Raw genomic sequence first — 25,472 nt, 5'->3', positions numbered from 1 at the left:
TATTTTCATGGATATTAATAAATGGTTTAAAGCCAACTCACTGACATTAAACTTCGAAAAGACTCACTGTACGCAATTCAGAACCAGTAAGAGGTTTCCACCCAGCATATGCATAAAGGATGAAGAAGACCAAATAGAAGAAGTTAACAGTCTTAAATTCCTGGGATTACAACTTGATAATAAATTCAGTTGGGAGGAGCACACCACAGAACTGCAGAAACACCTTAACAAATCTGTATTTGCAATTCGAGTGTTAGCAGACATAGGCGACATAAAAATGAAAAAGCTTGCATACTTTGCCTTCTTTCATTCCATAATGTCATATGGTATAATATTTTGGGCTAACTCTTCAAGTCAAACGAAAGTTTTCAGAGTCCAAAAGCGTGTAATACGTATTATTTGTGCAGTAAATTCACGGACGTCCTGTAGAAACCTCTTCAAAGAACTGGGTATACTAACTGCTGCCTCTCAGTATATTTACTCCTTAATGAAATTTGTCCTAGATAATATATCTCTTTTTCCAACAAACAGCTCAGCTCATACATACAATACCAGGAACTAAAATGATCTGCACAAGGACTTAAAAGCACTTACTTTACTTCAAAAAGGGGTCCACTACTCAGGGACACTCATCTTCAATAATTTGCCAGCAAACATAAAAAATTTAGTTGCAAATAAAGATCAGTTTAAAAGGAGCCTGAAAGACTTACTAGTGGCCAACTCCTTCTACTCCATTGACGAATTTTTTAATAGAAACAAATGATGTCTATATTCATACTACTAGTATTGTTATTTCAGCTTAAAAAAATTTGCATGTCCCATATCCACGAGGATCTCCTCAGCACGGATCTATGGAACAAAAAACTAATCTAATCTAAATCTAATCTAAACCTGGTGAAGTTCAGAACATCGATGATGACCTCCTGAATAGCTGTTTTCAGCTCCGCAATGGTTTTGGGGTTATTGCTGTACACCTTGTATTTAATACAGCCCTTCAAAAAGGAGTCGCTTGTGTCTGGAGAATACGGCGGCCAGTTGAGGCCCACGCCAGTGGCCTCTGGGAATCCCAGGGCCACATTGTGGTCCCAAAAGGGCTCCTCCAGGACATCAAACACTCTCCTGCTTCGATGGAGTGGAACTCCATCTTGCATGACGCACATCTTGTCGAAATCAGGATCACATTGGATAATGGGGATAAAGTCAACTTACAAAACCTTCACGTACCGTTCGGTAGCAACCATCAAGGAAAAGCGCACCAATAATTCTGTGACTGGAGACTGCACACCACACTGTTACCCGTTGAGGATGAAGAGACTTCTCGATCACGAAATGCGGATTCTCAGTCCCCCAAATGTGCTAATTTTGCTTATTTATTAACAAATCCAATTGGAAGTGGGCTTTGTCACTAAATCAAATAATATTACACATGTTAATGCCCAACATGCCCCGCAGTCAACCGTGCAGTTGGAACATCCGAACGCAAACCGTTCAGAAGTTATGACGATTTTGTTTCATATAGTTCAATAATTGTCTCTGTGTAATCGGTCAGTTCCTTATAAGGTTTCGAATTTGTGTAAAGATCGGAGACTTACTTAAACGTGTTCAGAAATGTAAAATTTAGCACCTCACAAAACGAAAGAACATAGTATCCTATGACTACAGTATCAATGGATCAGATGTGGAATCGATCAACTTACAGAAGTACCAGACTACAAGAGATTTTAGGGATATGAAATGGAATGATCACATTGGCTCACTTGTATATAAAGGAGGAGGCTGACTTCAGTTCACTGATAGATTACTAGCGAAAAGCAATCGGTCTATAAAACACTTGTGCGGCCCACCCTATAATATTGCTCAACTGTGTGGGACCCATATGATATAGGACTAACAAGGGATATTGAAGGTATACAATGAAAATCAACACTAATGATCACAAGTTTGTTTCAGCTGTGGTACTCTGACATGGAGATGCTAAAAAAACTGAAATGGTGGGCGTTTGAATATAGATGCAAACTTTCCTACGGTAGCCAACTTACAAATATTAAAGAACTAACTTTATGGAATAAGCTACAGCCCCCTACATATTGCTCCCAAATGTGGACTAATTGCAGTGTACACAGAGTCGTTTAAGCAATTATTCTCGCTGCTGGAATTCGAGAGAACACTAATAAATGTAGGAAGTATCGTCTGCCAAGCACTTTGGAGTAGGTTATACAGTATGGACTACATGTAGATGCAGATTTTCTGTAGTGTAGTACAAACGAATGGTGTAGTTTTATTCATTCTCCATCTCGACAGGCCTTTTCCATAAAGCCATTGCGCACAGTGGTGTGGCTGTGGCGGACGGTATGTGCTCCGACCGCATGCGGGCTCGCTCCTTCGCACTGGGCGCACACCTAGGACTGAAGACGGACGACTCCCAGCAGCTGGTGGACTTTCTGAGGAAACAGCCAGCGCAGATGCTCGTCGAGAACGCCATGTTCGGCCGCACTGAAGAGGTACGTCCTGCACTGGCCACGCAGTGGTTTCTCCAGAGCTGGAGGTTTCGTGCCATCGCATGGGAGGTATCTGTTGTTCCAGGACAAGGCCCGCAGCGTGATGTTCCCATTCGTGGGCACGGTGGAGCCAGCTGACGCCGAGGGTGGGGCCTTCTTCCCGAGGCACCCCGCGCAGCTTCTGTGCTCCGGGGACTTCCAGCACGTGCCACTGATCACCGGCGTCTGCTCGAATGAGGGAAGCGTCTTTGCCTTAGGTCAGTACCTGGAGCGGTCACCCCAGCCCCTTTTCCCCTCTCCCCTCCCCTGGCAGCTGCTGCTCTTCAGTCAGGCTGAGGGCCACTCTGCATCAGTAAAACAACCACAGTCAATGCTTTCTATCTGTTACAATTCAGTTCTCACTGTAGAAGGGTGCTGCTACATTCGCTGTAGTGCAGCATGATATGAGGGTCACTCCAAAAGAAATGCACACTATTTTCTTTAAAATCCATCTTTTATTCTACATGTTTGAAAGTTTTATAGTGTGTAGATACATCCCTTAGGAACAATATTTTCATTTCTCCACATAATTTCCATCCCTCTCAACTGCCTTACGCCATCTTGGAACCAGCGCCTGTATACCGGCACGCCGGCCGGAGTGGCCGAGCGGTTCTAGGCGCTACAGTCTGGAACCAGGTGACCACGATGGTCGCAGGTTCGAATCCTGCCTCGGGCATGGATGTGTGTGAAGTCCTTAGGTTAGTTAGGTTTAACCCTAGGACGCCTAAGGGGGGGGGGGGACGGTTCGTTGAACCCACAATTTTTTTATGTCCCCTGCTTTTGCCCAAGTAACTTTCACACTACATATTCCCTTTGAGTTATTGTTTGTTGGCTATTTTATGAAACGTTAGTGTCACTATATTTTATAGAAAATTCCTGCTTTGAAACAAAAAATAAATAAACTTATTATGGGTCCAACAACCTCCCCCCCCCCCCCCTTAAGCTTCCGTGCTATAGAAAATTTCCCTTAGTAGGATTTCGTATTTCTCATCTCTACAACAATGCAAGTTAGTTTCTTGTTGGTTGGTATTCTTGATATTCACAACATTCGGTTCACTTTCAGAGGAAGTGATTGTTGATGTCAGTCAGCTGTTATTTATCTTGTAAACTTGAGTTAGTGTGGTTCCCAATACGTAGGCCTCCAGTAACTTTGGTGTCCTACACAGCAAAAACGAATCCAAGTAAAAACTTACTGATATTTGGCAACAGTGCACCAAGATAAAGGCAGTGTTGGAAGAGAGAAGAATAAAACCGAGATAAATGCATATTATTCCACTAAAGGTGGAATTGATACCGTTGATCAAATGGCACGTATGTACACCTGCAAGAGGGAAACAAAGAGATGGCCTCTATCTGTATTTTACTCTCTCATCGACATTTGTGCTATCAATGCAACCACCATATACATCCAGCAACATCCAAGATGGAATGAAAAGAAACACAACAAACGGAAACTTTATCTTCTGCAAGCTGGGACGGAAGTAGTGAAATTGCAGGTAGAAGAAAGAAGTGCCATTGCAAGAGGGTTATCTAACCAAATTGTTCAATCAATGGAGACTACTCTACAAAAGAAAATCAAAGAAATGACAACAGAAGCACGTCAGCCTCCCGCAGGGAAAGGTCGGTGCCATATTTGTGTAATAAAAGCTAAAACAAAGAAGCAGAAGTACAACAATCTAAGTAAACAACAGTATTGTGAACAGTGTCATTCAGAAAAAAATTGTGAAGTGTGCCTTGAAGTTGTGGACTCAGAGTAGTCTATTGTATATGAACATATCTGTATTTTGTATTGTAATATGTCAATTTTTTATTCACTCAATCCAATATTTATAACAATTAACAACATTTATAAACCAATGCCTTAGTTAAAATAGATAATTATACGTAATTTTTCGTCAGTAGACTTATTTAATACCTGTGGGCTCGCCGAACCCCCCCCCCCCCCTTCCTTAGGCATCCAAGTTAGAAAAAAGGCTTGGGCGTCCTAGGGTTAAGTAGTTCTACGTTCTAGGGGACTGATGACCTCAGAAGTTAAGTCCCATAGTGCTCAGAGCCATTTGAACCATTTTTTTTTGTATACCCTCATGGTAAAATTCTGGAGCAACCTGTTGGAGCCACTGTTTGGCAGCGTGCACAAGGGAGTCATCCATCTTCAAACCTTGTTCCACGAAGAGAGTCTTTCAGTTTCCCAAAGAGATGATAGTCACATGGAGCCAGGTCAGGACTGTAAGGCGGGTGTTTCAGTGTTGTCCATCCGAGTTTCGTCATCGCTTCCATGGCTTTCTGACTGGCATGTGGCCGTGCATTGTCGTGCAACAGCAAAACATCCTGCTTTTGCCGACTCAGTCGAGCTTGAAGTTTCTTCAGTGTCGTCACATATGCATCAGAATTTACGGTGGTTCCACTTGGCATGATGTCCACAAGCAAGAGTCGTTCGCAATCGAAAAACGTCGTAGCCATAACTTTTCCAGCAGAAGGTGTGGTTTTGAATTTTTTTTCTTGGGTGAATTTGCATGACGCCACTCCACTGATTGCCTCTTCATCTCTGGTGAAAAATGATGGAGCCATGTCTCATCACCTGTCACAATTCTTTCAAGAAATTCATCTCCACCATTCTCGTACTGTTCCAAAAGTTCCCTGAATACCATTTTTCTAGTTTCTTTGTGAGCCACTGTCAACATCCTGGGAACCCACCTGGCACAAACCTTTTCTAACGCCAACACTTTCAGTATTCTGCAAACACTTCCTTCCCCTATCCCAACGTAGTGTGACAATTCGTTGACTGTGATGCGTCTGTCAGCAGTCACCTATACGTTAACTCTCTGCACATTGTCTGGAGTGTGTGCAGTACTAGGCCCGCCGCTGCGAGGACAATTCTCAATATTCTCGTGCCCGCTTTCATCACGTAACCTGCTTGCCCACCGACTAACTGTACTGCGATCGACAGCAGCATCTCCGTACACCTTTTTCAACCTCTTGTGGATATTTCCCACTGTCTAGTTTTCATAGCACAGGAATTCTATGACAGCACGTTGCTTCTAACGAACGTCAAGTGTAGCAGCCATCTTGAAGACATGCTGTGACGGTGCCACTCACGGGAACAGGTTGAACTAAGTTTGAAAACATGTGGGAAGGCTGTATCTACACACTGTAAAACTTTCACACATGCAGAATGAAAACTTTATTTTTACAAAAATGGTATGCATTGCTTTTGGAGCGACCCTCGTAACTGTAAGCGTGCTTCTGATGCATTAATTTGATTTTATGAGACTATATCTGTTACATTTAGAGAACTGGCGTTGGGATTTTGACTGCAGAACTATTTTACTATGACCAACGAACATTTCGTGTAAGGACCACGAAGATAAGATAAAAGAAATCAAGGCGTGTACAAAGTCATGTAGGTAGTTGTTTTTCCGTCGCTTTGTTTGTGAGTAGAGCAGCAAAAAGTACATGACTAGTATTGGTACAAGATACCCACCACCACACACCATACAGTGGCCTGTGAAGCACACATGTAGATGTAAACATGGGGAGAATATTAATTTGTGCATCGAAACCAAGGTCCTGCTACCAAAGAACCAAGCATAAGAAATAGGTTCTCAGGTATGTGATTGGCTCCAAGAACTGTTTAAGAGTTAGAAATCCTTAAGTGGCCCTGGAGTTCGGTAGACAGAATAAAAATAAGCACATCTGTATTTTGGCTTCCTAAACCTAAAGACTTCATTTTGTCTCCTTACGTTAAATAAAAGAATGCAAAATGTTCAAATGCGTGTGAAATCTTATGGGACTTAACCGCTAAGGTCATCAGTTTAAGCTAGGTTAAGTAGTGTGTAATCTTAGTGACCGATGACCTCAGCAGTTTGGTTCCATAGGACCTTACAACAAATTAAAAAAATAAAAAAAAATAAAATAAAATAAAAATAAAAAATAAACCTTAAGGGAACCATAAAACGCCGGACCTTGCACTGAAACCGAAGTTAATGCAGTGACATGTGTGACACCATATGTAAATGTCGCACGTACTGCTGCCTCCAACAAATTTTTATCTTGTGTATATTCTGTGATGACACATAAGCTTGGCGGCAAATTCTACCAGTGAAGAAAGACACAGTTCTTCGTCCCCTTGTAAGGAATTGTACAGTGCAAACGTCTCCAGTTTCGCGTTGCCCAGCTGTAGGAATGTTGCGATGACGGACGCCATTAATTTGGACACATGTGAAGATCAATGCGTGGTTGTCATCAATTGTAATATAATATACACATACTTATATGCCAACCTGTGATGAGCATATTGCATGCTATATGTGGCAATGTATTGCCAAGCCCTGAGGGCATTGGTATTAAAAGACAAAAAATTGTAATTTCTTACATGAAGGAAAGTTAGACACTTGAGGTGCAAAAAAAAAATTCAGATACTACTATCATTAATGAGTGTACAAATTTGCATATCAGTTTCCTGTTTGAATCAAGTGTGGCTGAAAGATGATACAGTGCTATACCAAAAGTATCAGCTTAAGTTTTTAGAGATTTATCGCTTTCTGATTTACGAAACAAAGTAGTTCAAAGTACGTTCCTTTCATATCTAGGCAGTGTCTGTATGGGCTTCCGAGTCTCTTTTAGCACCTCCAACGACCATGACGATGTACCTTGTCGATGTCGCTGAGGCTGCGTTGCCACACAGCTCCTCACGAGAAGCTCATGCATAACGAAGGTGGTGTGCCTCCATGTGTTGTCGTGATGAAAAATCCAGTTGCTCACAACGACTTTCTTTACACTTCCCACAATCGAGCGAGAACTTGAATATAAAACGGGCCATTAACGGATTGCAAGAAACATAATCCAATGCGCCGTTCTAGATTTTTAACGAAAACTCATCGCCAGAAATCATACCAGTTTATGAGGATGATATGGTGAACCGTACTAATGTGTGGAAATGGTGTTGCGAGTTCAGAGAGGGTAGAACTACTGTTTGTCATGAACAAAGGTGTCAGCATCACTCATTATTCGTGCCAAACATCGATTGATTTTGTAACGAGATAAACGCAGTGTTTCCAGGAGTTAGACATCTCCTTATCATGTAATAATTAGTGAAATAGTTAATTTTCGAAAACTGTGTGTGACATGGACTGCTCGCAGAAGGTTGCAGTACTGGATCTTAACTAGAATTTCTCAAATGCTTCGAAATGAAAGGTGAATAAGGAATTATTCCAGATTCTACACTCCTGGAAATGGAAAAAAGAACACATTGACACCGGTGTGTCAGACCCACCATACTTGCTCCGGACACTGCGAGAGGGCTGTACAAGCAATGATCACACGCACGGCACAGCGGACACACCAGGAACCGCGGTGTTGGCCGTCGAATGGCGCTAGCTGCGCAGCATTTGTGCACCGCCGCCGTCAGTGTCAGCCAGTTTGCCGTGGCATACGGAGCTCCATCGCAGTCTTTAACACTGGTAGCATGCCGCGACAGCATGAACGTGAACCGTATGTGCAGTTGACGGACTTTGAGCGAGGGCGTATAGTGGGCACGCGGGAAGCCGGGTGGACGTACCGCCGAATTGCTCAACACGTGGGGCGTGAGGTCTCCACAGTACATCGATGTTGTCGCCAGTGGTCGGCGGAAGGTGCACGTGCCCGTCGACCTGGGACCGGACCGCAGCGACGCACGGATGCACGCCAAGACCGTAGGATCCTACGCAGTGCCGTAGGGGACCGCACCGCCACTTCCCAGCAAATTAGGGACACTGTTGCTCCTGGGGTATCGGCGAGGACCATTCGCAACCGTCTCCATGAAGCTGGGCTACGGTCCCGCACACCGTTAGGCCGTCTTCCGCTCACGCCCCAACATCGTGCAGCCCGCCTCCAGTGGTGTCGCGACAGGCGTGAATGGAGGGACGAATGGAGACGTGTCGTCTTCAGCGATGAGAGTCGCTTCTGCCTTGGTGCCAATGATGGTCGTATGCGTGTTTGGCGCCGTGCAGGTGAGCGCCACAATCAGGACTGCATACGACCGAGGCACACAGGGCCAACACCCGGCATCATGGTGTGGGGAGCGATCTCCTACACTGGCCGTACACCACTGGTGATCGTCGAGGGGACACTGAATAGTGCACGGTACATCGAAACCGTCATCGAACCCATCGTTCTACCATTCCTAGACCGGCAAGGGAACTTGCTGTTCCAACAGGACAATGCACGTCCGCATGTATCCCGTGCCACCCAACGTGCTCTAGAAGGTGTAAGTCAACTACCCTGGCCAGCAAGATCTCCGGATCTGTCCCCCATTGAGCATGTTTGGGACTGGATGAAGCGTCGTCTCACGCAGTCTGCACGTCCAGCACGAACGCTGGTCCAACTGAGGCGCCAGGTGGAAATGGCATGGCAAGCCGTTCCACAGGACTACATCCAGCATCTCTACGATCGTCTCCATGGGAGAATAGCAGCCTGCATTGCTGCGAAAGGTGGATATACACTGTACTAGTGCCGACATTGTGCATGCTCTGTTGCCTGTGTCTATGTGCCTGTGGTTCTGTCAGTGTGATCGTGTGATGTATCTGACCCCAGGAATGTGTCAATAAGGTTTCCCCTTCCTGGGACAATGAATTCACGGTGTTCTTATTTCAATTTCCAGGAGTGTATTTGGACTGATGATGGACCAAGGATGGCACACTACACGCCTGAGACTGAGACATAATCTATGCACTGACGACATCCCTCGACCCCCATCAGTGAAAAGAGCGAAGCTGTTGTTTCAGCCAATAAAAACACGTCTTCTGTTTTTAGGGGCCAAAAGGGATTTTTCTCGTCAAATTTTTGTCCCATGCGGTAACAATTACTCCTGTACGGTACTGTTAAACGGAAAGTAACTGTGGAAGGGCCATACAGAACAAAATAATGGGGATGTTAATGAAGTAAAAGCGTCTGTTGGATGACAGCAGCCAGTGCCACAAGGCAGCTCTCGGATCCATCACCGACCAACCACTCCACTCGCAGCCCTGGTCAGGCACATTCAGCCTTTAATTTTCCACCTCTCTCATTTTGTTTGTGGGTGGAAAAAAGTTATCTAACAACAATGAGATCCACAGTGCCGTTAAATGACGGGCCACAGAAGCGGAGGGAGACTTTTTGACAAAGTGTATTGAGAATAAAGGCGACTACGTCCAAAATAATGCTTGATATACGTTTGTTAATATGTCAACTTTTTATTAAAAAAATTGTCTTTTCGATTTTTGAACAAATGACCCACCGTCAGTAACTAGACATGCCTTGTATTTAAGCACCTCGTTGTTGGCTTGTTGCGACAACTCGATTAGTAGATATCAGCAAACGTCAGGTTCTTCAAAGAACCTAACCTCCATGTATGAAAAAGCTTCAAATTTCTGATTGATTTACAAATGTGTTAATATTTTAAATGTGTGACTTTAATCAGTTAATCGAGAAAAACTTCTGAAAATGTTTGATATTATACTTAAAGTTTATTGGAAGTCGGTAAGTGGCCTCATTATCAGTCGCTGCATGAGTGTACGCTCGCTAATTTATCTCCTTTTTTGAGAAGAAACTCGCTTTTTCCGCGTCTCAATGTTTATGATGTCATATCTATTGAACTATGGGGTCGGCTGCTTTGGCCGAGCGGTTATAGGCGCTTCAGTCCGGAATCACGCGGTTGATACGTCGCAGGTTCGAATCCTGGCTCGGACATGGATGTGTGTGATGTCCTTAGGTAGGTTTAAGTAGTTTTAAGTTCTAGGGGACTGATGACCACAGACATTAAGTCCCATAGTGCTCAGAGCCATTTGAACCATTTGAACTCTGTGTTGTACAATGTTATAATTTTCCAGGTACATTCAGTGAATTATGTGGACGCTGTGGGCAAAATATGTTGCGAATACATTTAGTAGTAATAAGGTTTAAAGTCATACTGAAGCTGAAATTTTATGTCATGAACAGCGAATGTGCAGTAAGTGATAAACTTTCTTCCTCTCATCATTCTATGGTGGGTGTCAACGACAAAATAACGCGGCGCCTGTGAGTGCCTGTGCACTCGACTCACGATTCTCTCCCGCTGCCCACTCACCAGCCAGGTCTGTTGTCGGGTATAAGGGGAGTATACCGGCGCAGAAAGGAGGTCGAGTACAAGAGTTCGCAAGTATAGCCACAGACTCGCCGTATTCCCACTACATGACAAACATTTTGAAAGCAATTCCCTGCACTGAACTTTTATTACTATGCATTTATATCACACAGTCATGATTTCGGTTTTATGGCCTTTCTCAGGTGCAAATTGAAATGTCGTAAAATTTGCTACCCGCCTAAGTGACAGCAGCAAGTTATCATCACTATATAAGAATGTCCTGACTCACTCACTGACTCATCATTGTACAGTACAGACCGCTAAGGATAGAAACTTGAAATCTGGAGAAGGTATGAAATAGAGGATGCCGTTTTTTTTAAACAGAAAAAAATCGCTATTAAGGCAGTTTTGAAGCTAGACCTACGAATATCGGTATTTGGTTTCTTGGTCAGAAATAAAGAAACAATGTTTCAGCATTTTTGGAAAGTTAACCTTATGGGGCTGAAAGAGGGAGTGAAATCTTTATTAAAAATGGTTCAAATGGCTCTGAACACTATGGGACTTAACTTCTGAGGTCATCAGTCCCCTAGAACTTAGAACTACTTAAACCTAACTAACCTAAGGACATCACACACATCCATGCCCGAGGCAGGATTCGAACCTACGACCGTAGCGGTCAGACTGAAGCGCCTAGAACCGCTCGTCCACTCCGGCCGGCTCATTATTAAAGAACTACTAAAGTGTTTTTAAAGCTACATGTATCAATATTACTATTTGACTTCTCGGTTACAAATAAAAAATACAAAATACATGTTTCAGTGTTTTTGGAAATTGAACTTCTAAGGGAGTGAGGCGACGAGACCTTTTATGAAAATATTTTACTATGAAAGCATTATTAAGCCTAAATCTATGGAAATTTAAATTTAGATTCTCAGTTAGAAATAAAAAAAATACTTCTTTCACTAATTTTGGAAATTCAACCACTAAGGGCGTAAAATAGTGGATGAAAGATTTTTTTTGAAAGTAAATAATTATTAAAGACCTACCAAAGGAGTTTTACGGCTACATCTATGAAAACTGATATTTCACTTCTCGGCTAGACAGAAAGAAATATTTGTTACGGCACGAATGTTGCAAAAAGCATGATTAACAAAACATTTGGACTCCACCTGCCAGAATCACTTTTTCGTCAGAAGTAAGCTAAATTCGGAAAAGACCATGCTTATAGGGCCTGAATCAGCGTGTAAATGTTCGAAGGTGCTGCAGTTTGTGAACAGAATAACAATTTGATTGAATAAAAAAATAAGTAAACAGAAAACTCTGCATGTCATACATATTACACAAGCAAAGCAGTAAGCGCTAACCTATTATACCAGTATAACAGCTCATCGATTAACAGTGAATGTTGTTCTATTTATATGTACGCTTACATTGTGTGTATTGTGCATTGAACTGGGGACCTAGAAACGACGGACAGGTTTCTTCCTGCTGTACCCCTGTCTTTCACTACCCCACAACGGACCACAGCAGTCCACCCACAGCACCGCCGCCCCACACCGAACCCAGGGTTATTGTGCGGTTCGGTTCCCAGTGGAACAACTGGGAACGTCTCATACCAGATGAGTGAAACCCCTAATGTTTGCATGGTAGAGTAATTATGGGGTACACATACTTAGTCTTTGCACAGCAATCGCCGACATAGTGTAACTGAGGCGGAATAAGGGGTAACAGCCTGCATTCGCCGAGGCAGATGGAAAACCGCCTTAAAAACCATCCACAGACTGCCCAGCACGCCGGACCTCGACACTAACGAGTCAAAATATTTTACATATACAATAGACAAGAAAACCTAACTATTTATATTCAAAAGGGAAACAATATCAACTGTATATTATTTTCAACAAACAAGTCCTCATTACATTATACACTCCTGGAAATTGAAATAAGAACACCGTGAATTCATTGTCCCAGGAAGGGGAAACTTTATTGACACATTCCTGGGGTCAGATACATCACATGATCACACTGACAGAACCACAGGCACATAGACACAGGCAACAGAGCATGCACAATGTCGGCACTAGTACAGTGTATATCCACCTTTCGCAGCAATGCAGGCTGCTATTCTCCCATGGAGACGATCGTAGAGATGCTGGATGTAGTCCTGTGGAACGGCTTGCCATGCCATTTCCACCTGGCGCCTCAGTTGGACCAGCGTTCGTGCTGGACGTGCAGACCGCGTGAGACGACGCTTCATCCAGTCCCAAACATGCTCAATGGGGGACAGGTCCGGAGATCTTGCTGGCCAGGGTAGTTGACTTACACCTTCTAGAGCACGTTGGGTGGCACGGGATACATGCGGATGTGCATTGTCCTGTTGGAACAGCACGTTCCCTTGCCGGTCTAGGAATGGTAGAACGATGGGTTCGATGACGGTTTGGATGTACCGTGCACTATTCAGTGTCCCCTAGACGATCACCAGTGGTGTACGGCCAGTGTAGGAGATCGCTCCCCACACCATGATGCCGGGTGTTGGCCCTGTGTGCCTCGGTCGTATGCAGTCCTGATTGTGGCGCTCACCTGCACGGCGCCAAACACGCATACGACCATCATTGGCACCAAGGCAGAAGCGACTCTCATCGCTGAAGACGACACGTCTCCATTCGTCCCTCCATTCACGCCTGTCGCGACATCACTGCAGGCGGGCTGCACGTTGTTGGGGCGTGAGCGGAAGACGGCCTAACGGTGTGCGGGACCGTAGCCCAGCTTCATGGAGACGGTTGCGAATGGTCCTCGCCGATACCCCAGGAGCAACAGTGTCCCTAATTTGCTGGGAAGTGGCGGTGCGGTCCCCTACGGCACTGCGTAGGATCCTACCGTCTTGGCGTACATCCGTGCGTCGCTGCGGTCCGGTCCCAGGTCGACGGGCACGTGCACGTTCCGCCGACCACTGGCGACAACATCTATGTACTGTGGAGACCTCACGCCCCACGTGTTGAGCAATTCGGCGGTACGTCCACCCGGCCTCCCGCATGCCCACTATACGCCCTCGCTCAAAGTCCGTCAACTGCACATACGGTTCACGTCCACGCTGTCGCGGCATGCTACCAGTGTTAAAGACTGCGATGGAGCTCCGTACGCCACGGCAAACTGGCTGACACTGACGGCGGCGGTGCACAAATGCTGCGTAGCTAGTGCCATTCGACGGCCAACACCGCGGTTCCTGGTGTGTCCGCTGTGCCGTGCGTGTGATCATTGCTTGTACAGCCCTCTCGCAGTGTCCGGAGCAAGTATGGTGGGTCTGACACACCAGTGTCAATGTGTTCCTTTTTCCATTTCCAGGAGTGTAGAACAAAATAAACATCTTGCTATATCACCAGAATTCAGGTACAACTGCGAAAAAAGAAAGAAAGGATGAAAGAAAACAGAAAAACATCCTCTTATACGGCTCTCAACTGTCAATGTCTTCATAATGGGGAATAAGAATATTTTTTGCAGTGGACGAAATTTGTACGTTTTTCGTCTGATGTGTGGACTGTAGCGTAAGAGTCATTCCGGATATCACTCCTCCTCTAATGGAACACATTTGGAGTTATATGTTTTGCATCAATTAATTTTCGTCCTTCACGCTGCGGTCTCGCAGAACACAGCTTCATTAAAGGCTATCTGATCCCAACAATCAGTCTTTTCACCTTGTCTGTGCTACTTTTTTCGTCCACTCATCTGCCGCACTAACAGTAAGTCCGACTAACCTTACATTGCTGCACGCTTCAGTAAAAGAGAACGAATCGACGGGTATGAAGCGACTGCAGCGCCACAGTTCTGAGACGCATCTTATTCGTGGAACTACAGTGGGAATGGAGAAAGCCCACTAGCACTGATGCAACAGTGGCGCCTTGGTTTGTGCGGTATGCAACCCGCAACATTGCACTCGTACTTCCTCCGTTTGTAATCTGTGTCAAGTGCGTCTTCTTCAGTTAGCCTCATACTGAGAGAAGGCAAAAACCAAACACAAGGCAAATACTACCCTCTCAATGGCACTACCGAAGTGCAAGATGCTCCGAGGAGTACACTGAGAGATCGATGTTGCGAAATCAGTGCTCTTAACTGTGACAATGTATCACGAACTGGGCTCCCTTGGGTTAGTAATGTCAATTACAAGAAATAGACGAAAGTGTGTGAGGAAGTGTGTGGCTAATAGTTCTGAGGCAACTGTACACAGAAGAGATACATTTGTACAAATGATCTAATGTGAAGTTATGAGAAGTGATGGGTCATGCCTAACCTAACATAGTTTGTGCTGAACTGAAATACAAGTTTGTACTGTAGTCTGCACTGAGGGCTGTTGGTTATGGTATACACTTCCAGCTCATAAAACTGATGGACTGTCATCATTTAACATAGATTCCTCATCTTTCTCTCTCCTCTGTTGTCACAATCGGTGGCTCCCACTCGTCATAGGGACTGAGAGATCAGCTGTTCCTTTTTACTTTCCCGTAACCTACGCCTCTCTACTTTCCGAAGAAAAACCTAATACTTTCGACAGCTAGCCCTTAACTCACGAAGAGACTGTTCTGTCACATACACTAAGAGGTGTCATCTCTGGGACCCAAACGTATAAACTGAGATTTAGGGGATAAATCATTTGAAATTTTTCGTTTAAGTTATATAAGACTTATTTTATAATAATTTCAGTGCCATTTAAATACTCCACGTTCACTGTGTTGCATTAAATAAAGTCTGTAGAATTAACTTTTTGTCACACAAAATCGTATATTTTTGTGCGTTTTTTTTAAATATTACACGTAAATAAACTCTTAGACAACTAAATTTTACATTCTGAAGAATTATTGTACCTTTGCGTAGCAGGTACATTTTCACATAAAATTACACTCCAGGGTTTAAATTTGCACGTAGACATTGGACAAAAAGAAAGACTGATAAACGGGTATTCACTACTGGGATCTACATTTCCCTTTACCACCACTCAGAACGTGTCTGATTTTAACTAGTACTTTAACTATTTCATTGAAGAAATAGGACGCTGTCCAACATCATTGTCCTGAAGTTCTTCCTATGAACGATACTCTCGTTCACTAGCAGAATTGTGGCCGCTGGCTAATGAAATCTCGTCGTCCTTTTCGTCTATTCCTTGAAATATATATCTGTGACATGTTCCTCATGTTTCTGAGAATACATTTCTTGCTGTATGTTGTGTACATAGTTCCGCATAGTCAGCGCGTACACAACTTTCCCACTAGAGCGCGCCCCGCTAAGCACAACAGCGCAGGCGCAGCGCTCGTCTGTCTCCGCACTACGAGATGGTGCTGCCATAGAGATGGACCAAATTCTGCTTCCGCCGATCCGCGTATTAATATGTAACGCAGCCAATGAGATTGCTGCTAACGTAGAACCTTTTCTCCTTGCGGATCACACTCGCGCAGTGATACATGAACGCGCGAGGTATTATAGCGAGTGTACAGACCTCCGGTTAGTCAGTCCGCATTTGCCTGCATCAGTCTGTACGAGTTCTACATTTGTCTGTACCAGTCTATAGTCAAATTTCAGTCTGCGCCTAATAAGATTACCATATTCTTGTACATAGCCATGAAGATAAATGTATAGACACTTTTGTCAAGTATCAGAGATATATGTGAGAATAAGATTAACGTACCAATACCAAAGGAACTTCAGATTGTCAATTATAAATAGCACCCAGAACAAAGTTAAGTAATTTTTATGCTTGTTATTATTTTAATGAATGTGTGTGAAAATTAATCAAGTTCTGTTTAAAGTTGGTCACCGTCAATCTGCTACTCTAAGCGTGCAAGTGGCATTTCTATCGTCTGACCTAACGGCAGAAGAAAAACGCCACGATAAGACCACAAGACATATTGCTGACACTCGCCTACTTCGTTAGAGCGACAAGTCAAATAATCTGATGGTGCGTGTACTGAAGGTCTTACAGTACGCGCACCACACTATACTAAGAAAACAGGTATGTAGTTCACAGGAGACCCCAGAATGTGTCAACAGCACGTGTTAGCAACAAACAATGAAGGCGATGATGCAACCGACCGTAAAGCGTTATAGAATTAACGATTTAACGAGGTTAGATGAAGTATAGGGTTACTCCCTATAAATTACCTTGGAGAGCGAGTTTGAAAATTCTCGCAAGGTCTGGGCTCAACGACCATACCTCGTGAGTTATGGGCTGGGATCGTTTTCTCGTAGTTTTATGGTCTGGGTTTGGAGACAAATATGCAAACATCGCGAGAAATGCATGCTTCAACATAAATACAGATGTCAGTCATGGCTGCATGGTGCACTCTAGTGTTTTGTCACGAACGACACCTGTCCACTTTTCCTAATACGTTGCAAGCGTCTGTGGTGGTGAAGTTCTGTGTGGTTATGAGTGCATTATGTCGGTTTCTTTATCAAGTCGTACGTGGGCAAATTCTTGGCGCTCATATGGTGGGCACTGCCGCAACATGGCAGCCAAAGTGTTTGGTGTTTCAGGAGGCATCGTATCAAAGATTTGCACCATATACACGGAAAACGGAAAAACATCATGTTCTGTCACAACACGAACAAATGTGTGTGTTGAGTGATCGCAACGGACAGTCATTCACGAGAATTGATTGGAAAAATAAGGGAACGACAGCTGCAAAAGTCACTGCAGAACTGAATGTTGCACTAGCGAACCCAGTCAGCACAAACACAACAGTAAGGGGGCTCCACAAACCGGGAATTGCGGGGGCGAGTTGGAACAGGAAGTCGTAGTGTCGAAGCCATAAGACCGGGACTGTGTAGCAATGGAAGAAAGTCATTTGGTCTGATGAGTCTTGTTTCACACCTTTTCCAACTTCGCCAAAAGATCGAAAACATGGCGGGATGTGGGCAGCGATGTGGTTGAATTGCATTCAACATCAGATTACTGGCGAGGATTATGAAGCCAGTTCGGCTGATCACGTAAATCCCAGAGTACAATCTTTGTTCCCCAATGGTAATGCAGTGTTCAAAGACTCCCGTTCACATTGTTCGCATCGACAAAGAACTGCTTTTGTGGGCACGACACTGAATTGTCGCATCTCCTCTGGTCTACTTAGCGTGGTCGATATCTACTTCCTTCATCACTCCCTGGACGTGCCAGTATTTAGCAGCACATATAGCATAAGATTCCCTTGAAAACCATACAGAACATGTGGTTTTGCATTCCGAGCCTATTGCAAGCTGTTTTGAATGCCAACGGCCATGGTACACCGTATCACGCATGGTAACCTGTCATCATTATTGGCGTTTCCACATTTTTGTCATAACCCTGAATGTCTGTCGCTACTATTGAGAATTCTCCCTCCTGTAGGTACGTCATTCTGTCTGACAGTTTTATAAGTCTCCAAGCGATAACATGCCTACTGCGATATACGTGCCCTTTTTTGTGGACAGTGAAGCATCCCCAACTCTTTTCTTTTTTTTTTCTTTATTGTATTTCAGTTCCCCATGGGGGTGGGCTGGCAGCAGCATATGCGCTGCTCTTCAGCCGAAAGACATAGTACAAAACAATAGAAGACATTTAAAGATATACAAACGAGAAAATATGGTGAACATAGATATAAAAAAGGGGGAACATCATGGAAGGCAATAGACAAAAAAAGGGGCGACTGTAAAATGGAGATAAAAACCGTAAAAAAGTAGCGCACACAAAAAACCACACACAGGGACAATTAAAAGAACACAAGGCACAGTATGACCGGAACATAAAAGTATCGACGGATGGCGTAGCACATAACAAACACTTACAGTGAACCTCAAGGCAGCACACAATTAAAATCACACCTCTTGATGCACACGAGAAACAGCACTAAACACAACACTGACGTCGCACACTGATGATGATCAAAATGGAGGATCTGTCAGGCGCAAGGAGATGGATACCAGAGGAAGGGTGGGAGGGAGGGAGGGAAAGAGAGGGGGGAGATGGGCGGGGGGCGCGTGGAATAGGGCAGGTAGGGAGGGATGTGGGAAGGATGGAGCGCACGAAGGAGGAAAATCTACTCTGGGAGAAGGAGGGGAGAGGAAAAAGGGGGCCCCTGGGGAGGGGGGAGGAACAAGGCCAGATTATAGTTGGAAGGAAGGGTATATGTCATGGCGAAGTGCATCATCTGGGAGGGCGAGGCACTGGTAATTGTCCTGATGAAGAGGTGGAGGGTGTGAAGGTGGAGAGAGAGAGCGATACAGCGATAGAGGAGCGGCAACGAGTGGGGGGTGGAGAGGAAGGAGGATCAAGCCTGCAGACAATGTAACAGATGCGGAGATGTTGGAGGAACAGGAGAAGGTGGGGGAAGGGGATGAGTTTGTACAGGAGCCGTGTGGGGGGAGGAAGGCGGATACGGAAGGCAAGGCGGAGCGCATGGCATTCGAGAATTTGGAGGGCCTAGTAAATATCGGCAGGTGCAGAGATCCAGGCAACGCTAGCATAACAGAGGATAGGACAGATGAGGGATTTCTAGATGTGGAGGACGGTAGAAAGATGCAATCCCTATGTCCATCCAGACAGAAGGCGGAGGCGGGAATGGGCTTTCTGGTGGATGGTCTGGAGGTGAGGGGTCCAGGTGAGGTGTCGGTCGAGTGTGAGGCCAAGGTATCTCAGGGTGGGGGGTGAGCTGGATAAAGGGTGAGGTAGAAATCATGGAGACGTAAAGAGCAGGTGGTGCAGCCTATGATGATTGCCTGGGTTTTGGAGGGGTTGAGACGGAGGAACCACTGGTTACACCAAGTGGTGAACTGGTTAAGGTGGGTTCAGAGGGTATGTTGGGACCATTGAAGGGTAGGATAGAAAGCCAGGAAGGCGGTGTCATCAGAATACTGGAGAAGGTGGACAGGTGGGTGTGGCTTGGGCATATCAGCCGTATACAAGAGATGAAGGAGAGGGGAGAGGACAGAGCCCTGGGGGACACCAGCAGTGGGATAAAAGATACGGGAGTTGGTGTTGTGGAGGGTGACATAGGAAGGATGGTGCGAGAGGAAGGAGGGGACCAGACTGACAAAATTGATAGGCAGGGCGTAGGTTTGGAGTTTAAAGAGGAGACTGGGATCCCATACACGGTCATAGGCATTTTTGAGGTCAAGGGAAACAAAAATGTCAGTGTGACGGGAGTTGAGCTGGAGAGACAGAAGGTGAACGAGGTTAAGGAGTTGGTGTTCAGCATAGGTGGGCCAGAAACCACACTGGGTAAGGGGGAGGAGGTGGTGTTGAGTAAGGTGCTGATGGATACGGTGGGAGGGGATGGATTCGAAGACCTTACTGAAGACGGAGGTGAGGCAGATGGGATGATAGGAAGAGGCGGCAGAAGGGGATGTGTTGGGTTTGAGGAATAAGAGGACATGGGAGGTCTTCCATAGGTCAGGGTAGAAGCCAGTAGAGAGGATGACGTTATAGAGATGGGCAAGGACAGTCAGGTAGGAATAGGTAGGTGACACAGTCGTGACCAGGGGCTGTGTTGTATTTTGACTGGAGGATAAGTGTAATGTCTTGTACTTTGATGGGAGTGTTTATGTCGGAGGGGGGTAACTGTCTCAAATACTGGAGACAGAGGTATTGGCACGTTCCATGACGGTGGGGAAAAGAGAACAACCAAAGTGGGGATCATCTGGGATGGAGAAGACCTCGGTAAGGTGGGACGCGAAGTGGTTGGCCTTACTGAGGTTGTCAGGAAGGGGGCGATCGTTATGGATAAGGGGGTAGTGGGCAGTGTAAAGGGAACCAGTAAGGTGATGGAAGGCGGACCAGTACTTGGAAGAGTTGATAGGGAGGTAGGCGTTGTCATGTGCAGGTCTGGCGCCAGTCTCAGTGTTTCGTTGCTGCAATAAGGTTCCGTACGTGTCGCCGTATTTGCCGGTGGCGTTGGAGTGTATCCCGGTCACGAGTGCGCAGGAAGGAAAGATAGAGGCAGTGGGATTCACAGAGGAGGAGGACAGCCTGCGGAGGGAGAGCAGAACGATGGGGGTTGATGGTTTTAGTAGGAACATGGGCCTCCACAGCGTCAGTAATTACTTTCTGAAGGAAGGGCGAGGCTTGGATGATGTCGTCAGGATGGCCTTCGGTAAGAGGGTGACCTGGGTGGTGATGGATTCCCAGTAGGCATCGCAATTGGCACGGTGGTAGTCATTTACGACCTTGGGAAGGGGTGCAGGGAGGGGATCTGTAGGGGGGCAGTGAGCAGACATTATGGTGAGAAGGACAGGGAGGTGATTGCTACCTGTGGGGGCAAGGACGGCGATGGCAATATGCCCAAGGAGGTTGGTGGAGGCAATGACAACATCTGGGGTGGTGTCACTTTCAGGTCGGGTGTGCTGGGGAAGGGAACAAGGTCGCCTTGGATCCTGGAGAGGAACTGATGCCACCGCCAAAGGGCGGCAGGAGTGAGGCTATGGGTGTTGAGGTTGGCAGCAATCACATAGGTGGAGAAGGTGCGGTCAATGTGCGAGATGAAGTCATAAGGAACAGTGTAGTGGACATAGATGGTAGCACAGGTAAGGGTGAGGGAGGGGAAGAAGACGCTGAGGATAAGGTGTTCAGTGGGGTCATTTAGGTTGTGACTGGATGGGGATGTGCTTAAGGTGTTCAATCGCGACTCCACCCTGCGCACGAGGACCAGGAGCATCAGTGCAGTGGAGGATATGAGGATAGGTGCGGATAGAATGGTGGGGCTGGAGAAAGGTTTCGTTCAACAGGAAGGTGGCGACCTGGTGGTGGGAGAGGGTGTGCATGAGCAGGTATTTGTTGGAGTGGAAAGAGCGAATGTTCTGGAAGAAGATGCGATACTCGTGCCGCGCCATGGCAGGATGAGGGGGGAAGAGAGGGTGTCGAGGCGGGTGAAGGTGAAGTGGGCTTGGTTGTGGGAGTAAGTGGCAAAGGTGTTGAGGTGGAAAACAGAGCGAGCAGCAAGGGAGATTTGTTGGAAGGTGTGGGGGCGCTGTAAAGGGTGAATGCTTTGGAGTACAACGGTAAGGAACCAGATGATGTCCTCGGCCATGGGGGGTGGACGGAGGGAATTGTTGGGGTGGACAGGGTGATCGATGGGACAAACAGGGACTGTAAGCTCAGGGGTGGCTGGAGGGGGTTTGGCTTTACACGTGGGAGTAGGTGGGATGGGGGCCATTGCAGGTGTTACAGGAAGGAGGAGCAGCGAGGTTGGGGCAGTTCTTAAGAAAGTGGGAGGCCTTGCAATGGGGACAGGTGGGGGGGGGGGAGTTTGCAGTTGGGAGTCAGGTGATCATTGTACATCAGGCACCACTGGCAGCGGTAGGATTGGGGAGGGGGAGGGGATTTGGAGGATTCAACAGGGTGGCGACGGTGGTCTATCAGGGCACCCTGGGTGAGGAGATGGTTAATGGAGGGGGCTGAGCTCGGTGATCACAGCGGTGTAGGTGGGGGGGGGGGCGGCGGATCGACAGGGAGGCTGGGGTTGACGAGGAGTGGAAGAGGAAAGGAAGGGTGTCATAGATGCGTGGGGGCCAAACATAACTCGTGGGAGTTTACGGAGGAGGTCTGTGTGAAAGGAGCGGTACGGGGACTCGATAAGGACTGAGTCCCTGCGAGGAATGAGTTGGGACATGGGAGCACTAGGTAAATACTTTCGTATCTCCACGGTGAGGGTACGGGCATCGAGGAACTTAGGATCGGGAGTTGACAGGACAAAGGTGTGGAGGGTGGGGGCCAGGGTATGGGTGGCTGGAGGAGGGGTGGTGTCCGTGGAGACGACAGGAGGAGGGGGAGGTGGTGGTGACTTTTTGTAGGAAATGGCGGGAGCAGAGACGGTAATGACGCACTTTTGGGGTTTTTTGGAGACTGGAGGCTGGGAGGAGGGGAGAGGGATGGGGAGAAGAGGGAGGTGGCGGGTGGCAGATCCCCATGGCGTAGTGGAGGTGCCGGGAGAAGGAGCCAGTTCAGTGGTGGCGTCAGTGGCTCGGCGCGACGCGATGTGTGTGGGAGATGCAGAAGACGAAGTGACGGAGTAGGTGAGAGAGGGGAAGCCGATCACCTGAGGGGTGGCAGTAGAGGCGGCAACAGAGGCGTACGTGAGGGCGGGTGTAGTAGTGGGAGCTGTTGAGGGTGTGGAGGCTGAAGGAATGGTGTAGAGGTGGGGGTATACAGCAGGGGAGGAGATAGTTGAATGGGTAAGTGGGGGAAGAGAAGGTGAGTGTATGGAGAAAGGCCAGGGGGGGCACTCCAGGAAGTGACTGTGGAAGAGGGGGAGGGGGAGGTGTAGATGACAGTGGAGGTGGGAGTGCTCATGGTGGACGAACGGCGACAGATGGACGGAGGGACAGCAAGCAGCGGCGGCGGTGAAGGACAGTAGGCAGCGGCGACGACGATGGACGGCGAGCAGGCAGGCAGCTACAGCAGCGACCAGCGGACAGTCGGGCAGACAGTCAGACAGACAGACAGACGAACAGACAGCCACAGCAACAATCTTCGAAGACGGAGATTCCACCCTGAGAGTAGCCCAGGCTTTGCAATCTGACGTTTTCGAAGGAGGGGATCCAACCCTCTAGATGTTCCCAACTCTCTTGTGGTTCCCTTTTTAGGTACTCCACGTCGACGTCTGCTCGTAGATACGTATCGTCGGTAGGTTTTACGGCTTTACTTCCCGACGTGACAGCGACGACTCTCCGATGAGGTGCGGGCGTTGTGTTTTGCAATTACTGCGGGTCTTGTAAATATCGCTTTTATTTAGTAATTTGCCCGGCTAAAACCCTCACCTTTTATGATTAAGACAGCCTGCGCCACCTTTCGGAGGGAGTGGGGACGTCAAAGAGTCACAAAAGTTCATATTAAGCAGTCCGTAAAACACGTAAACGTTCACTTCAGTTACCGTGGTAGTTAATGCCTATGCTTTCCGCTAGATGGTGCTGACTTACTGCTGAATACCTTTGGTTCCGTAAAACCTTCACTGATTGGTACTAGGTAAATGAAATAAGTACAACACTCTTGTATTTCACTTTCACTCTACATTCAAGGATTAAGATGGTGATGGATGATGTTCTATTTAAAAGGTTCCTAGCCTGGAGGAATCTAAGTAGTTCGCAAATGCCGATATGCACGCGCTCTACGTCCAGATTCGCAACTAACGGCACACGACACTTTCAAAAGTCCACACGTTAATATCTGAATACCGGTAGCTCTGAATTCACTCGTATCAGCAGATAATTTGAGTTTCTGCCGTCTATATGTCCATACAGTTCCAATCTAGCACTGAAGTCCTAAAATCCCCATAATACTCCGTTGCTACCAACAGTCAGAGATCGTACACTACATCACTTTCAATCTCCGTAATATTCTAACAGTTTATCGTGAATCCTAACACTGTAAAGTCCAATCTAATTATTGTCTCGCTGACTGACACGGGTTCTCCGCCCTTTAACGAAACAATCCAGGAAAAAAAGGCGGCAATAATAACGATCAGGCTTTTTTATAGGTTTTTTCATCACAAGAGTTTAACGTCACTGCCTTCTCCATGACGGAGCTTCCATGGCTTTGCTGTACTGAGACGTTAAACTACTTGCCGATATACTATAATTTTGATCTGCAATTACCGAAATCTGATTCTACACTATTTTCCCCTCTAAAAATTCTATTCTTAATTTTAAATTATTCTTTCTATAGCTTTTGTCACTGTAAACTGAACTGAGGTGTTACAACAGATCTCAGCGACACGGTCCGCACGTCCAGCTATGCTGCGAACCCCCGGCTGCTGATCCCCACCAACCTGCGCTGCCCTGAAGCGGACAGGGACGCCGTGGCCGAGGAGATTCGGCGCTTCTACTTCGGAGAACGCAGCATTGGACCCGACACGCAAGTGGAGCTCTTCACAGTGAGTAACCCTTTAAGCAAACCAACAAAACGTTAGTACCACCTGCAGACCTGTGAACGTGCCTGCGCTTCAATTCAGGGGAAGAAGGAAAGTGATTATACGAATGCGGAGCACACTGCTGTTTTCAGAAGATTGTCGAACAGGTGCATTCAGCTACAAGGCTATATCGTATACCTGTTGTAGAATCTTACAACATCTCTTATGTTGGCGTAATGTGGCCTTTCTGTAGGTTGAAAATTTCTATTGCAGGAATCGATATGGCTCCCGCTATAAATATCGTTTGAAAACTAACTGGCTCTAAGCACTATGGGACTTAACATCTGAGGTCATCAGCCCCCTAGACTTAGCACTACTTAAACCTAACTAACCTAAGAACATCACATACATCCATGCCTGAGGCAACCTGCGACCGTAGCAGCAGCGCGGTTCCAGACTGAAGCGCCTAGAACCGCTCGGCCACAGCGGCCGGCGAACGTTTGAAACCCAACTCGGTCTGCTAGTACACGTGGCGCAGAATGCAGCAGATACCGCAGCCACGTTGACGCCGTGTTGCTTGATTACTACACTGTCCAGTCCCATTAAAGTCAAAAACCTGTCCAAAGCCCCAGTAACCATTCTTTCGCACAGCGAACCGCTGTGAAGGTAGTCAGTCAGGTTCTCGAAGATACCGATAGGCATGTGGAGCCATGCAGACTTCAATGCTGTGGTCAGATGAACAGGTTTCTCATTTGAGGATCCATGGCTCAAACAGCCCGGATGCGGTGGCACCACAGACTCTCGACTGGGTTTGGATGAAATTTTCTCGTCAGGAGAGTATGGTGAAATTATCCAGTTCTTCAAACCACAGACGAACACTGCAAGCTGTGTGACACGTTGCCTGGTCCCTAAGAATAAACGCACAGTTCTGTTGATGTACTGTAACTTCCAGAATGATGACATCACCCACAGAATGCCACAAAACATTCAAATGATTCAAATTGC

The 25,472-nt window shown here is 46.4% G+C and overlaps 1 protein-coding gene across 2 annotated transcripts in view; it reads left to right on the top strand.

Moving 5' to 3' along the window:
- The window catches only part of LOC126106564 (pyrethroid hydrolase Ces2a-like), a 319,251-nt gene that overhangs the window by 245,522 nt on the left and 48,257 nt on the right, over positions 1–25,472 (top strand). For both annotated transcript variants that reach the window (XM_049912908.1, XM_049912907.1), the window contains 3 exons: positions 2,302–2,501; positions 2,584–2,755; positions 24,322–24,491. In XM_049912908.1, coding sequence (XP_049768865.1) covers positions 2,302–2,501; positions 2,584–2,755; positions 24,322–24,491 — 542 coding nt within the window. The remainder of the gene's footprint in view (positions 1–2,301; positions 2,502–2,583; positions 2,756–24,321; positions 24,492–25,472) is intronic.

This window comes from Schistocerca cancellata, chromosome 10, assembly GCF_023864275.1.
Source record: "Schistocerca cancellata isolate TAMUIC-IGC-003103 chromosome 10, iqSchCanc2.1, whole genome shotgun sequence".
Lineage (NCBI taxonomy): Eukaryota > Metazoa > Arthropoda > Insecta > Orthoptera > Acrididae > Schistocerca > Schistocerca cancellata.
The sequence above is the reverse complement of the archived record's forward strand: the minus strand, read 5'-3'. Positions and strand labels throughout refer to the sequence as shown.